The sequence below is a fragment of the Neofelis nebulosa genome, chromosome 9, assembly GCF_028018385.1.
Source record: "Neofelis nebulosa isolate mNeoNeb1 chromosome 9, mNeoNeb1.pri, whole genome shotgun sequence".
NCBI lineage: Eukaryota > Metazoa > Chordata > Mammalia > Carnivora > Felidae > Neofelis > Neofelis nebulosa.
This window is the reverse complement of record NC_080790.1, coordinates 124,948,987-124,962,538: the sequence shown is the minus strand read 5'-3', so window position 1 is coordinate 124,962,538 and position 13,552 is coordinate 124,948,987. Positions and strand designations below refer to the sequence as shown.

Sequence of the window (13,552 nt, the reverse complement as noted above, 5' to 3'; positions counted from 1 at the left end):
CTAGGAAACACTGGGCCCTGGATCAACCCGGTTGACCAAGTTCCCCAGGCCAGCCAGGGGCTGCAGACCCCACTGGAGCAATGTGTGCTCCCACACTTCCAATCAAACCGCAAGGCGCCCTCAGCACCGACCCTGGTAAACAAGTCCCCGCGGCCCACGTGGTGACCCCACGGTGGCCAGGGGCTGCATCTGGCCTCCTCACCCAAGCCTCCCTTTCCTCCTAGCAGGCAGCCTGGCCCCCATGCCATTCATGTTTCCCCTGCTTTCTTTCTTCAAAGCCCCTCTGGCTTGTGTACAGATGTTGGCTTATGCCCTCTCTAGAATCTAAGCCCTGTGAGAATAAGGTTGTTTGGAAGCGTCTTGGCGTTTATTCTTGTATCCTCAACACCAGGCACACGGGGGACCCTCGATGCCTGTTCACTTACTGCATGAAGCAGAGAACAGCTCCAGTGCAGAGTTCGCCAGAGGTGGCAAGTTAACATGTTTGCAATTAGCAGGGAGCCTCAGGACAGGCCCTGGGCATAGGTGGACGAGGCAGCCGGGAGCAGGCACTGTCAGAAAGCCCCTGGTGGATTGTAGGCCAGCTCACTGAGGTGCAGCCACTGACCACCTGCCTAACAACAGCTCTCTGGGAGCCTATGATAAATCTAGGGTGGGAGGACTGGAGGGCAGGTGGTCTCAGAGGCTTGTTGCATCCGATTTTGATGTAGGTGTCCTACCGAGTCACAGTGAACCCTAGATATGAAGGTCCCTTAGTCCCTCACTGGGGTCACCTGTCAATGCTGATAGCCCCGCGGGGACCATTCAGTGATGAAGCCTAGGATCTACAGGTCCCTGGGGGAAGGAGTTGGTGGGGGGCGGGGGAAGGGGTCCAGGCCAGGAAATCAACAAAGGCACAGGGGCATGTGGCAGATGTGGCCCTGCCATAGAACTGGCTGGAGCATCTGGCTTGGCCACAGGAGGTGCAGGAAGGACTTAGCCAGGCTCAAACCGGGGGTCACCTGAGGAGGGCTCTGCCATGCTGAGCGACAAGACCCCATGTACAAATTCAACAGGACAGGGGTGTGTCAGAGTCAGACTAACTCCCAGTCCTCCTCTTTACAGGACAGGGCCCCAGGCAAGATGATTGGTCTTCAAGTCTCCCTTGGGAACCAGAGGCACTGAAGCAGAGTGTAGAGATGGGTCTGTCCCAGGCAGATGCCCGTCCTGTGGTGAACTGAGACCTCAGCTCCCAAGGATGGCCACATGCCAAATCCCATGAACCCTACTGCTGAATAATACCTCACTCCCCAGTCTAGACCTTCTCAGACCTGGCACCCACCCCTCTTCAATCCCCAGATTCCAGCCAAGTGCCAGTCATCCCACTGCACCATGATCAGGGTGGACCACAGCCCAAGCTCCAACTGCTGCCATGGCCTTGCCAAGTTAAGACTACTGTGCCAGAAGGTTCTGTCCACCTGCCATTCACTTCTTTACTGGTCTCACCTGGGGGCAGGGCTCATGGCAGGCCAGGTCAGCCAACCATGCCAAAGGCCAAGCAGGATGCTAATGCACCCTCCCCTCCCCGCCAACAGCCAAGAATCCTCAGAGCTTTGAGATGCCCACAGATGAAACTGCCCCCAAGACACTGGGCCCCTCGGGGGAAGAATGTCCAGATGTGCAGACAAGGCAATGCTCTGAGGATGAGGACCTAGGTCTCCACATCCCTCAAGACCCCAACAACAGTCACCAGGGAACCACAGTGACTGGGAAAGCACAAGCAGCGTCCAGGAGGAAGACGGAGTAGACAACAGCACAAAGAAAAAGGCAATTTTATTCTTTCAAGAAAATGTACTAACAGGTTGAGGGAATGAGCATGCTGGCCACGTCCCCCGTCCTAATCAGGGGTCTGAGATGAGGCCAGGCCTGACGAGGGCTTGGGAGAAGCTAAAGGGACTCCCTGTGACACTGGGGAGAGGACCAGGCAGGCCCAGGGGTGGGACTTTGTTCTGTTAGCACCAGGAACCGCCCACAGCCACAGCTGGACTTGGAGACAGGACAGTGGGTGGCCCTGCTCTGCCTCCACCTGAGCAGTCTGGAGAGGGGCTGGCGGCAGAAGGCTCCCTGCAGGCGGTCATCTGAGTGTGATTCTCAAATTCACAGACCAACCTTGGTCCCCCCAACCCCCTGTAAACATAAGAATGAGCACCAAGCCCCTCAGGACAAGATGAGGGTCCGAGACGTGTGGCTGGGCTTCAAGCGGCCCAGGAGCTGCCGGGCTTTTTCTTGCATGAAGAGCTGGTCCCTGGTCCCCCCGCAGGCCACCGTCTTCCAGGCGCTGGTCATCTGGGAGGAGGCAAGTGAGTTACCATCCAGGGACAGCATGCTCTCAGTGAATGCTGTGAGCCTGTCCAGAGGAGTGGGGGACATTTCTATGACCCTCCTCCCTTTTGAAGCCACAAGTATTCTCGTGTTCCCTCCACCTTCCTGGTGGCCCTGGAGAAGTCGGTCCTGTCTCTGGGCTTCCTCAGATGTAAAGCAAGGAGGCTGCACCAGGCAACATGGCTGTGCCCCTGGCTGTGGGCACCAGCCTCCTCATGAGGCAAAGCTACAGCCAAGCAGGTTGGTGGGAAGGAACAGCAAGAGATTCATACATACAGACACTGAGGTGCGAGCAGCCAGGGCAGACATCAAGATAGACATCTGCCTTTGAGGACAGACATGTGCTAAGCAACTAAATACAGAGACGATGACCTAGTTACGAGACCACACCATAAAAGGGCAGGGGGGGCAGGGAGGGGGTGCAGGTCTCCAGCACATGGGCTCCCTGAGGGTGTGATGTCCAGACTGAGATCTGAAGTGTAAGTTAATCAAGCAAACAGAGCCTCAGAAGGGCATTCAGGCAGAGGCAACAGTCTATGCAAAATCCCCAAGGGGAATACCACATTCATGGCCAGCACTCACAGGGGCAGGTGTTGGAAAGTGGCTTCGGGACTTCTGCACCGCCATGGGCTTCTCGGGCTTAGCCTGCAGGAAGCCCTCATTAAGTAGGCTGTTGTCCTCTTTGATGCCTGGCACAGAGAGGCTGGAGGAGCTTGATAGGACATTTGTCGGCTGAAATCAAAACCAAGCCAAAGACTCACCCTTCTGCCACAAGCATGGTGGGAAGGAAGAAAACTAGTCATATCCCAGCAGCACTACCTCTGGGCTGTTGGATCTTGGGCAGGACATTAACTTCTCTTAGCCTCAGTATCCTCTTCCAGATGGGGACTTCTCTGTAAAGTGCCTGTTTCAGAGCCTTCACCTAATAAATGCCCAACAGTGCTGGTCCCTTTTACATGGAGCTGGTTCCTCCCCCACAGCCTCAGGCAGGGGCGGGGGGCGGGGGGTACGCTCTAATTTCTCCTGGGATCAGAAACATCCACAGGCGGGCAGTCAGAGATGGCAGCATCAACCAGCACATACACACAGCTGCACAAAACACCTCCAGGCCCTCCAGTCTCCCAGCTCTTCTCCTTTACCCTCCTAACAGTCTGCTGGGCTAGGTACTCTTATGACAGGCAAGAGTCAGGCTCGGGGAACCTAAGAGATCCCAGAGAGCAAGAGCCAGTGTCACCAGTGCCAGGACTCCATCAGATCCACCCCACCCCAAATCCCATGCTCTTAGCTACTTGCTATACTTCTTTACCGTTTGAGAATTATTTTACATGCCCACGGTGATGCCTGTTACAGGTCTGGATGCACGGCACTAAGTCCCCAGCCTGGTGGGGCTCCCCACCCAGTGATGCTTCTCCGCAAGGGATATGGCTACAGCAGTCCTAAGTCCCCATATCTGCAGGATCTGATCAGGCAATCCTTTGTCTCATGACTCCTGCCACACTTCTCACTGCCTCACACTGGGAAACTCATCCCACTGTCAGCTGAGAGGGGTCAACAGTGTGGCAAGCTTTCTGGGGGCAGGCTCTGCATAGGCAACAGCCCCATTCCTGAGCTCAGCAATGGAACCTGAAGAGCACCCATCCCAGGGCCGATGTGCCCCAACCACCTGGCTGTGCCTTAAGCCTACCACTGACCCTCTGCACATCACCACCATGAGTAGAATATAATGGAAGGTGCTAAGGACCCAGATCCATGGTTTTCAAACATGTTCTAGCAATGTAACTCTTGCCAAATAAACCTTTCTGTGAAAGACACATGCAGAGCTATCTTGACTGAAGCTGGGGGTGGGTGCCCAGCCCCACCTTCTCCATCAGCCCCTCACTGCAGAGCCTGATATCCAGAAGCCTGGTCTGAGAACCACTGGGCCACTTTACTGCCAGGGTTCCCCCACAGCCAAAGGGTTCCAAAGGCAGAGGGTCTCCAGTGAGACTCCATCCTCCGTGGGACAGAGCCCTCTATAGTTCTGGGCAGGGGAGCAGGTGAGGCAGCCGGGGGCGGGGGTGGGGGGGCGTTTCTCTCTCAGACCCCTTACCAAGGACAGCACCTTGGGCAGTGTGGACATCACCAGCTTCACATCCTCATCCACAATGTCAAGAGCCAGGGACTTGCGGACCTTCTTGATGGGGCTCCGCCGCAGCTGGGGGTGGGGAGGAGGGAGACAATTAGGGCAGACATTTGGGATTCCTCCTGAGTCACCACCAGAACCTTGGGTACGCCTGCCCCATCTGCCCTGATCACAGACTCACGCCCTGATGCAGTGGGGCCTTCAAGCCAGGCCCCTGGTTGGCAAGAATGGGGCAGGGTGTGGGGTGTGCAGGTGGATTGGGAGACTCTGGCCCCATCAGATTCAGCACCTAGGGCAGACCATCCTGCCAGATGCAACCACAGGAAGCAAGGACACAAATGCCTCCATCCAGACACCTGCTCCTCATCCCTCGATGGACCACGCATAGCTCCCAAGCCTCTACCACACTAAACACACCCCTAAACAGGCCTGGGAGAGAATCATCCAAATTACACCTCAAATACTCACCTGCAAACAAGGAATACAAACACGTAAAACCCCAGGGACACAGGCTTGTTACAGGAATGCCCCAGCCCCATGCCTGCACCTCCAATAAGCTGGTCAAAGGTCAGCTCCAATATCAGGGAGGAGCTCTGGGAATGACTCACCCCCTAACCCAGCAGTGTACCCTAAACAGGTGCCGGCATGTCTCAGAACCACCATCTGACATAGAGAGGTCAAGTTCTCTGAACCTAGGGGCCCCCATCCAGTGGGCCACTCCCAGACTGACTATCCACCTTCCCTATACACCTCTCTGGCACATTCCCATCTTCCCCCCTCTCCCAGAAGAAAGCATCTACAAAAAGGGGGAACACCGAATCCATCTGCTTTCAGGAAACCCACACACATGGTGCAGCAGAGGTGTGGCTTCTGGGCTGGCCCAGGGCAGCCCCTGCCCTGTACTCTGTACCCAGGTGTCCTTGCCAGCTCTCCACCTCACCCGAACCAACTGTCTCCCACCTGGCTCTCACGGCCCAGATGCGTGGCTGACTCCATCTGAGGAATCCTTGGAATCCTTTTTGTGTCCCTTTCTACTCCCTTAATACCATGTATTGAGATGGTCGTGATGCGTTTGTCTAGTGTCTGCCTCCGCCCCCTGAGCTCTAGGAGGGAGTGACCACATCTGGGTCTACATCACCATTCTAATCTACTGCTCCGAGCCCAGAGCCCACCTTAGAAGGGTCCGAACACAATGCTACGTGAGTAAGGGGCTAGTTCAGTGGGGAAGAGGCAAGGGTCCTGAGCACTAGAGCCTCACCTTGGTCAGTTTCATTGATAACCACTCTGGGGAACAAAGGGCATGGGGCTGCAGCTCTACCTTCCCCAGTACCCTCCTTTTACCAGCTGTCCCCAGACTCCCCACCACCACCCCCACCACCCCACTCTCTCCCCTCACCTCCCCATGGCTTCCTTGGCCCGAGCTGCCCAGGCAGGCAGTAAGGGCATTTCCCACCCCACCGGCCACTCACCCCAGTCTTCCTCTTCTGCTTCTCAGGCCTCACTTCATCCTCAATGATGAGCTCGATGCCGGCCTCTGAGCGCAGCACCTCCTTCAAGTCCTCCTCCAGGTGCGGGGTCTGGGGCTGGGGGCGGGACAGGGCAGCCCATGTGAGGTTCCACACCCAGGCTCTAGGATACAGCACCCAGACGCGCCTTGGCTATCCTAGGCAATGCAAGGAGGCCTGAGGCCAGGATGCTGGCCTCACACTCATTTGTGACCATTAACTGTCCTGCCTCGGACAAGTAGATATTAACCTCAACTCACCGAGGACCGTCATGAGCCAGAAGTGCACCTACACATCACCAATGTGACCCTCACAAAACTCAGTGCAACAGCTGTCATCTTCCACAAGGTAGAAATGGGAGGTTCAGAGATCAAGTGCCTGGCCCAAGATCACATAGCTATGAAGTTAGAACCTGGACATGCTCGAGCCCAAACTCCTTTACCCCTTTGTTCCACACTAACGGGGATTCTTGGTTCCATTTCCCTTTCTTGGGCCTATGGGGTTCCAGACGACCACTCTGGCCTCAGGCGAAAGCGAACAGAAAAAGAGAGCAGCAAATGTAGGGGATGGCAACCCTGAGAAGTCATTCTAAAAGCCCCTACGTGCTTTAATTTTGGTTGCCAAGGTCAGATGTGTCTTATCAAGCCTGTCTAGAGAGCAGGCCGATGTCTCAGGGTCTGGAAACTGTATCCCCACCTGTACTAGAGAGGGCAGTGCTAACTAGTGCTTCACTGGGCCCATTAACTTCATCAACTCCATCCCAGAGCCGAAGAGATCACAGCACGAGAATCCCACACAATGGGGGTCGGGGGCACACCACAGACCCTGTTCACAGGCCAAATGCTTTTCTACAACCTTTCTCTCACCTTCAATTCATTTCTAGAACACCTGCCTCTGTTTCAGAAAGCCCACAGTGCCAGTTTTCTGTTTTCACCAGGGAAAGCATGAGCATCCCACTGGGAGGAGTGGGTAGAAGGGCAGTTTGTCCACGGCCAGGAAGGTGCCTCACCGGCCCCTTGTGCCTGCCCACAAGTGGCTTGCACATGTTTTATAAAGAACTGGCAGTTAGTCAAAGGCTTCAGTGTGAGGGGCATTTAGCCCCAGCACTCAAGCCCATCCTCCATTCCAGCCCCTGCCCATCTTCTCCCCAGCACCGATAATGCACTGGGAGTACCGAGTTATTTGTCAGTGTGTTTGATGTTGCCCCCACTCCGGATACCGAGATTCACCAGGGTGCTACTGTGTCTCCAGCACCAGCCAGTGCCCACTCAGCACACTGCAGGTGCTTGGATAATATCTGATGAATTGGTAAGTAGCTCAGCCTCAGATCCCCCATTTATAACATCAGGGTATTTGCAACCTCTGAGAGGTTGGCAGAGTCTAATGAGATCTCAGAGGGGAAGAGCTCTGTGAGCCGTACATGGCTGCATGGACCCAAGCAACCCCACCGTGCATACCCGCCTGGCTGCACCACATACCAGGGGCTTTAGTGGTCCATACTTCTCCAGGGCATTCTTGAACGGGGTCGGCGTGTGAGGAGTGTTGTCCATGGAGTACTTCTGATCTGGGGTTACAAACCTGCCAGGGCCAGAGAAGGAGGCTTAGCGACCAGGTAGGGGACAGACACCAGCCACACCGCCACAGGCTGCCCATGACAACCACCATCCCTCCACCTGACCTTTGGCCTTGGCAGCAGGGAGCAAGCCCCCAGGCACATGGTCTCTTCCCATGGCACCTTTCCACCACCCACCACCTTTCCACCCAAGGGTCTTCATCAGGCGCTTAGAGGAAGCGCCAGCCTCAGAAACAGGAAAGAACAGGACATAGTCTAAGAGGGCCCTGGAGCCCCAGCCAGGCAGAAGAATGGTTGAGACTGTTGCTCCAACATTAGCCGATAAATGAGGACTTTTTAAATTTTTTTTATTTTTTTAATGTTTGTTTATTTTTGAGACAGAGACAGAACATGAATGAGGGAGGGTCAGAGAGAGAGGGAGACACACAATCCAAAGCAGGCTCCAGGCTCTGAGCTGTCAGCACAGAGCCCGATGCGGGGCTCGAACTCACGGACTGTGAGATCATGACCTGAGCTGAAGTCGGACGCTTAACCTACTGAGCCACCCAGGCGCCCCCCTTTTTTTTTTGTAATTTTTTTAATGTTTATTTATTTTTGAGACAGAGAGAGACAGAGCATGAATGAGGGAGGGTCAGAGAGAGAGGGAGTGAGGACTTTTCATAAACAAGGCAAGCCTGTAGCCATACTGCATGCAGGCCCAGTGAGAGAAGGTCAGGGGAGCAAGGCAATAATCCAGGAAGACCAAGTCCCTTCCCCAAGCCCTCTCCAGAGAGTGCGTGCCCCATGGAGAGCATGTGGCAGCAGCATTATTAAAGGAAAACATGTGATGCGAGATGGTGAAGCCAACACACATGCTTAGCGTACCCTCTTCCCAAGTCCCCTCAAAATGATCACAGTGGGGACACAAATGGGGAGGGAAAGTTTTAGCAGACAGAAACCTGGGAAGGGTCTGGTCCACAAGCAGAGATACTAAAAAACTTCTATCAGCCCTGACCCTGGCAGCATGCAATATCTGCCAATGAAGGAGAAGCCTACTGGGGAGGGCCCAGAAGAGATCCCTCACAGGCCCACACCAAGCTGCAGACACGGGCCCACCAGCTGGCAAACTTTAGCTCTCCACCTGCATGAGGCTGTGTGACCCCAGTCAGCTAGAGGTACCGCCACAGTGGACTCCCAGGCCTTACTGGGGCCGTCAGAGGATGGGAGAAATATCAAGGTAGTCAGGAACTCAGGAGCAGAGGCCAACATGGACACCATTACTGGGGCTGCTGCTCTGGCCACCTCCCCCAGCCTGCCAGCCATTCCACAGGGAGATAAAAGGCTGGAACAAGGGTAAACCAATCTTTACTTCCTGCCTCAGGGTGGGGGTTAGATAGGGATCCACTCAATCTCTTCCCAAGTCCTTGTTATCTCCCACACAGGACACACAGACACCGTGCCCGCCCTGTAAAGATGTGGAAAGACAGTAAGTGACAGTCAAATGTAAACATCTCACAGTTTAAACTGCAGTTCAAAGGGATGACTCCAAGTCTCTGTGGGACATGGAGCTTTTGCCCATGAGAGGTCAGGGGACCAAGGCAATAATCCAGGAAGACCAAGTCCCTTCCCCAAGCCCTCTCCAGAGAGTGCGTGCTCCATGTTGCGTATTTTTGCAACAAATATGAGAAAACTCTAGAACCTCTCCAATTCACAGTATCAGCAAGAAGTAGTAATACATGCATGTTAGAACACCAAGGAAGACCGACTTGAAAAGGAAAGACAGAGGATTACTTGAGATGAAAATAATTCCACTCTGTGAGCCACAGGCCTCAGCAGGTGGGAGACTGCAGGAGCAAACTGGTGAATCAGAAGACAGGGGCGCCTGGGTGGCGCAGTCGGTTAAGCGTCCGACTTCAGCCAGGTCACGATCTCGCGGTCCGCGAGTTCGAGCCCCGCGTCAGGCTCTGGGCTGATGGCTCGGAGCCTGGAGCCTGTTTCCGATTCTGTGTCTCCCTCTCTCTCTGCCCCTCCCCCGTTCATGCTCTGTCTCTCTCTGTCCCAAAACTAAATAAAAAACGTTGAAAAAAAAAAATTTAAAAAAAAAAAAAAAAAAAAAAAAAAAAGAAGACAGTCCCACCATGCTCCCTCAGAATTCTGGATGGCTTAGGACAATGAACAGGAACGTGAGGGTAGACAGAGACACGGCAAACAACCAAAAAAACTGCGTAGGAAGGAGGCCCTGAAGTGGAAGGAAAGGGGCAGACCACCAGAGAAACAATTAAAAAAGAAAAAAAAAAAAAAAAGCACATTTTCTTAGCTCAAAGTTTGAGTCCTGAGTTTGAAAATCAGGGTGGGGAGAAGAGGGGGCGATTTATAAAGAGACAGCACACCTACACGCCTGGCACATTTCAGGAATAAACTAACACATACACACACACACACACACACACACACACACCCCACACACACAAAACTAAAAGCAAACCAAAGCCCTACAAGGATCCAGGGAGAAAGAAAAAATTTGCTACAAAGGAATAACAGCAGGTTGGGTGTCAGATTTCTCCGCAACATAAAAACAAAGCAGAGCCTGCGGGTTGGGGTCACAGCTCTTCTCCCTCAAGACTTCTAGATCCAGCTCCTGTGGTGGAAAAACAGTACACACACAGCCCAGACATCAGATGGCACAGACCTCATACCCTCCCTGCTCACAGCCTCCTCTCTGGGAAGAACTCAAAAAAAGCACTAACCCAGAAAATAACCAAATTTTAAGAGTGGGGAAGGTCTGTGCTTTATGAACCAGTAAGATCTGCTCAACACAGCCCAGCCCCACTAACACACAGACCTGGTGACCTGGTGACCCCCGACTTCTCACCTACCATTCTCTACACCAGATTCGCTCCAAACCTACTGGCCTTATTTTTGTTCTTTAAAACACAAAAAGCCTGTTTGTCTGGGAGCCTTTGCATTTGCAGTTCAACCTGCCTGGAATTCCTCTCTCAAAATTCTGCATGGCTCCCCCTCCCTACAGGGCCATCCCTGATGTCCTCCTAAGTTAGAAACCCCTTGGGGCGCCTGGGTGGCGCAGCTGGTTAAGCGTCCGACTTCAGCCAGGTCACAATCTCGCGGTCCGTGAGTTCGAGCCCCGCGTCAGGCTCTGGGCTGATGGCTCGGAGCCTGGAGCCTGTTTCCGATTCTGTGTCTCCCTCTCTCTCTGCCCCTCCCCCGTTCATGCTCTGTCTCTCTCTGTCCCAAAAATAAATTAAAAACGTTGAAAAAAAAAAAAAATTAAAAAAAAAAAAAAGAAACCCCTCTCCGTTACTCTGTGCTCCCCAGGCCTGTATAACCCCCCTTACGATACTGAGCATGTTTTATTTATTTGTTAAAGAGCTGTCCTTTCATAACTTCTATGGGGGGAAAAATGGGAAAGGTAGGATATAAAAATCAGTGGGCAGGGAAACTAGTCAAATTTGGAATGAAGTCCAAACAACCATTGCCTATTATACCACCTTGCAGATGTCAAAAATAACTTCTGAAAGAGACAAGAGGAAAACCAAAACAGTCTTTTGTGATAAGAATCTGGATTTAAAGATGAAGTAGCAGGTCTCCACTTGTGGCCCAAATAGGACATTGGGGCCAGATTTACTCTCCTGCCTGAAACAACAGAGCAACAACACACTGTGGATGACACAATAGGCTTCAAGACCCCAGGCACCAGATGACTGAGGACAGGGACACGAGAGACGGGAGACAGATGAGGACAGCTCCTGGGCAAAGCTCAGGGAGGGGAGCACAGGGGAACCCAGCAGGACCCTGAGTCGAAGAGATGTGCACAGCACAGCATCACTGGAGAGGAGAGGGCTGCACGGACATCTGCAGATGGACCCCCCTGAATATTCCGCAGGGCACTAATTAGTGTACACATCTGAGGAGACCACCTGAGAGCAGGCAGAATGATGCAAAAATATCAGAGGGAGTGGTTCAGTTGGTTAAGTGTCCGACTCTTGATTTTGGCTCAAGTCATGTTCCCAGGGTTGTGGGATTGAGCCCCACGTTGGGCTCAGCACTGGGCATGGAGCCTGCTTGGGATTTCTCTCTGCCCTTCTCCAGCTCACACTCTTGCAAGCTCTCTCAAAAACACAAACAAACAAACAAACAAACAATAAAACAGTACAGGCCAGATGACAGGAGAAGATCTTTAAAACTCAAAGGAAAAAATAATAAATAAAAATAAAACTCACAAGAAAAACCTGTCAGCCTAGGGTTCTGTACCCAGCAAAACTACCTTTCAAACATTAAGGCAACTTTTCAGACACACGAACTTTGCAGATTCACCAAACCGCAACATTAAGAGATGACTTTCAGAGAGAAGAACATTATTCCCAGATGGAAATACGGATTTATAGAGGAATGAATAGTAGTGGAAATGCTTCTTCATGTGGAGGAAAACAGAAAAGCGAGAGCAGCAGCAGCAGACTAGGAACGAGATGAAAAGAAATAGGAGAAAGAGAATTATCAGTGCCTTTTGTGGCACCAGCATATCCACTTAAAGGCTTAGATTTTTAAAATTTTGGCTTGAACAGAGAAGCACTCTGCATCCAACATGTCAGTTAAACTCGGTCAACTGCTAAGACCAATTTCTGACCAGGGGATTCATAAATCTTTCCTGACATTGTGTATCATTACAAGGGCTAAAATTTCTGAGCTGATTCCTGAATTATACAGCTTCCTAAGGAGATAATTAGGCAATGCTTCTCTTGCAGCAAAGGTAATAAGCAGAAGCACATAGCAACTGTCTCTACCTGGAATTCAGAGTCAGGATGACACAGGAAGTACACTTATATGAAAACACCTCCATAAAAGCACACGGTTAAGCAACCTGTATAGGTGAAACACTGAGCTTTCTAGGCTCACAGCCTGACCTCCTCCTGACTGGGCACCATGGAGAGATGGAGAACCAGGCACTTCTGTCCTTCACATAAGGCTACTCAAGCACAGTGGATTTGCACGGAAAAGTCACACTAGATTAGAAGACTTTTTTCATGGCTATCTGGACGCTAGTCTGGAGATTAGAAAACCATCAAATTAAAAAACAAAAATGAGGAAGAACAAAGATGAAGCACCAGGCTATCCTGACAAAAATGAAGAGGCATGGTAGCCAGAAGGAAGATGCCTTCTTGAAACAGTCTCAGGAGTTTCTCTAAAGGTGGTCCTGATCCTGGCTTGGGAGGGAGGGGCCAGCAGGAGTGGGCAGGTACAGCACTCACGCAGCGTGCTTCTGGTGCAGGGGCGTCTTATCCCGGTGCAGGGGAGTGGTGACCACCACCTTCTGGCTGCACACCGGGGTGGACGTCAGTGAGGGGCTCTCCAGCTCCAGTGTGTCCTGTTTGTTCCAGAAGTTCAGAAACTGCCAGGGTAGAGGATGGAAACAAGACAAAGTGACAACCTGCAGGGAGGGAGTGAGACCCTGACCCCCACCCCCTGTTCTCTGATGGAGTGTTCCTCCTGACCTGGGAGCACTCCCCCATCAGGCAACAGAGAATAAACACCAAGATAGCTCAACAGGACCCACCAGCTAGGATTGCACAGACCCCTGGGATTGTCACTGCCCCCAGCCTTTGCTTTTGTGATGCTGGGGGAGGTCCCTCCCCATGCCTGTGCTCACAGCACTGATGACCATGCAGTCAGGACCAAGAAAGCTGACAGAGCAGCTCCTTTTCAGAAGTAAGACTAGCTCTTACACGACCTGTGGACAGGGGACAACAATGGTTGTGGTGATGGGAGCACCTCCTCACACCAGGGCTAAGCATTCATACCAAGAATTTCTTATAGTTTTAGCCATCTTCTGTGACATAGGTGATATCATGACACCCCATTTTACAAATAAGAAGGCTGAGCCTTACAGAGATAAAGGTTCTTGCACGGAGTGCTAGAGACAGGACTCAAACCAGATCTGAGCCAAGTCTGCGGCACTACCCTCCCCCCCTCTGCCCTGAAGGTGCCCCTGGAAACCCA

The 13,552-nt window shown here is 52.5% G+C and overlaps 1 protein-coding gene across 3 annotated transcripts in view; it reads right to left on the bottom strand.

The window, feature by feature from the left end:
• Positions 1 to 1,795: 1,795 nt before the first annotated feature.
• MYBL2 (MYB proto-oncogene like 2) overlaps positions 1,796 to 13,552 on the bottom strand; it is a 36,680-nt gene continuing 24,923 nt past the window's right edge. For 2 of the 3 annotated variants that reach the window (XM_058685681.1, XM_058685683.1), the window contains 6 exons: positions 12,805 to 12,944; positions 7,467 to 7,566; positions 5,953 to 6,066; positions 4,451 to 4,555; positions 2,944 to 3,093; positions 1,796 to 2,325 (listed from right to left, as the gene is read on the bottom strand). In XM_058685681.1, the coding sequence (XP_058541664.1) occupies positions 2,197 to 2,325; positions 2,944 to 3,093; positions 4,451 to 4,555; positions 5,953 to 6,066; positions 7,467 to 7,566; positions 12,805 to 12,944 (738 nt within the window). In that variant the 3' untranslated portion in view covers positions 1,796 to 2,196. The remainder of the gene's footprint in view (positions 2,326 to 2,943; positions 3,094 to 4,450; positions 4,556 to 5,952; positions 6,067 to 7,466; positions 7,567 to 12,804; positions 12,945 to 13,552) is intronic. The other variant, XM_058685682.1, reaches the window with a different exon arrangement.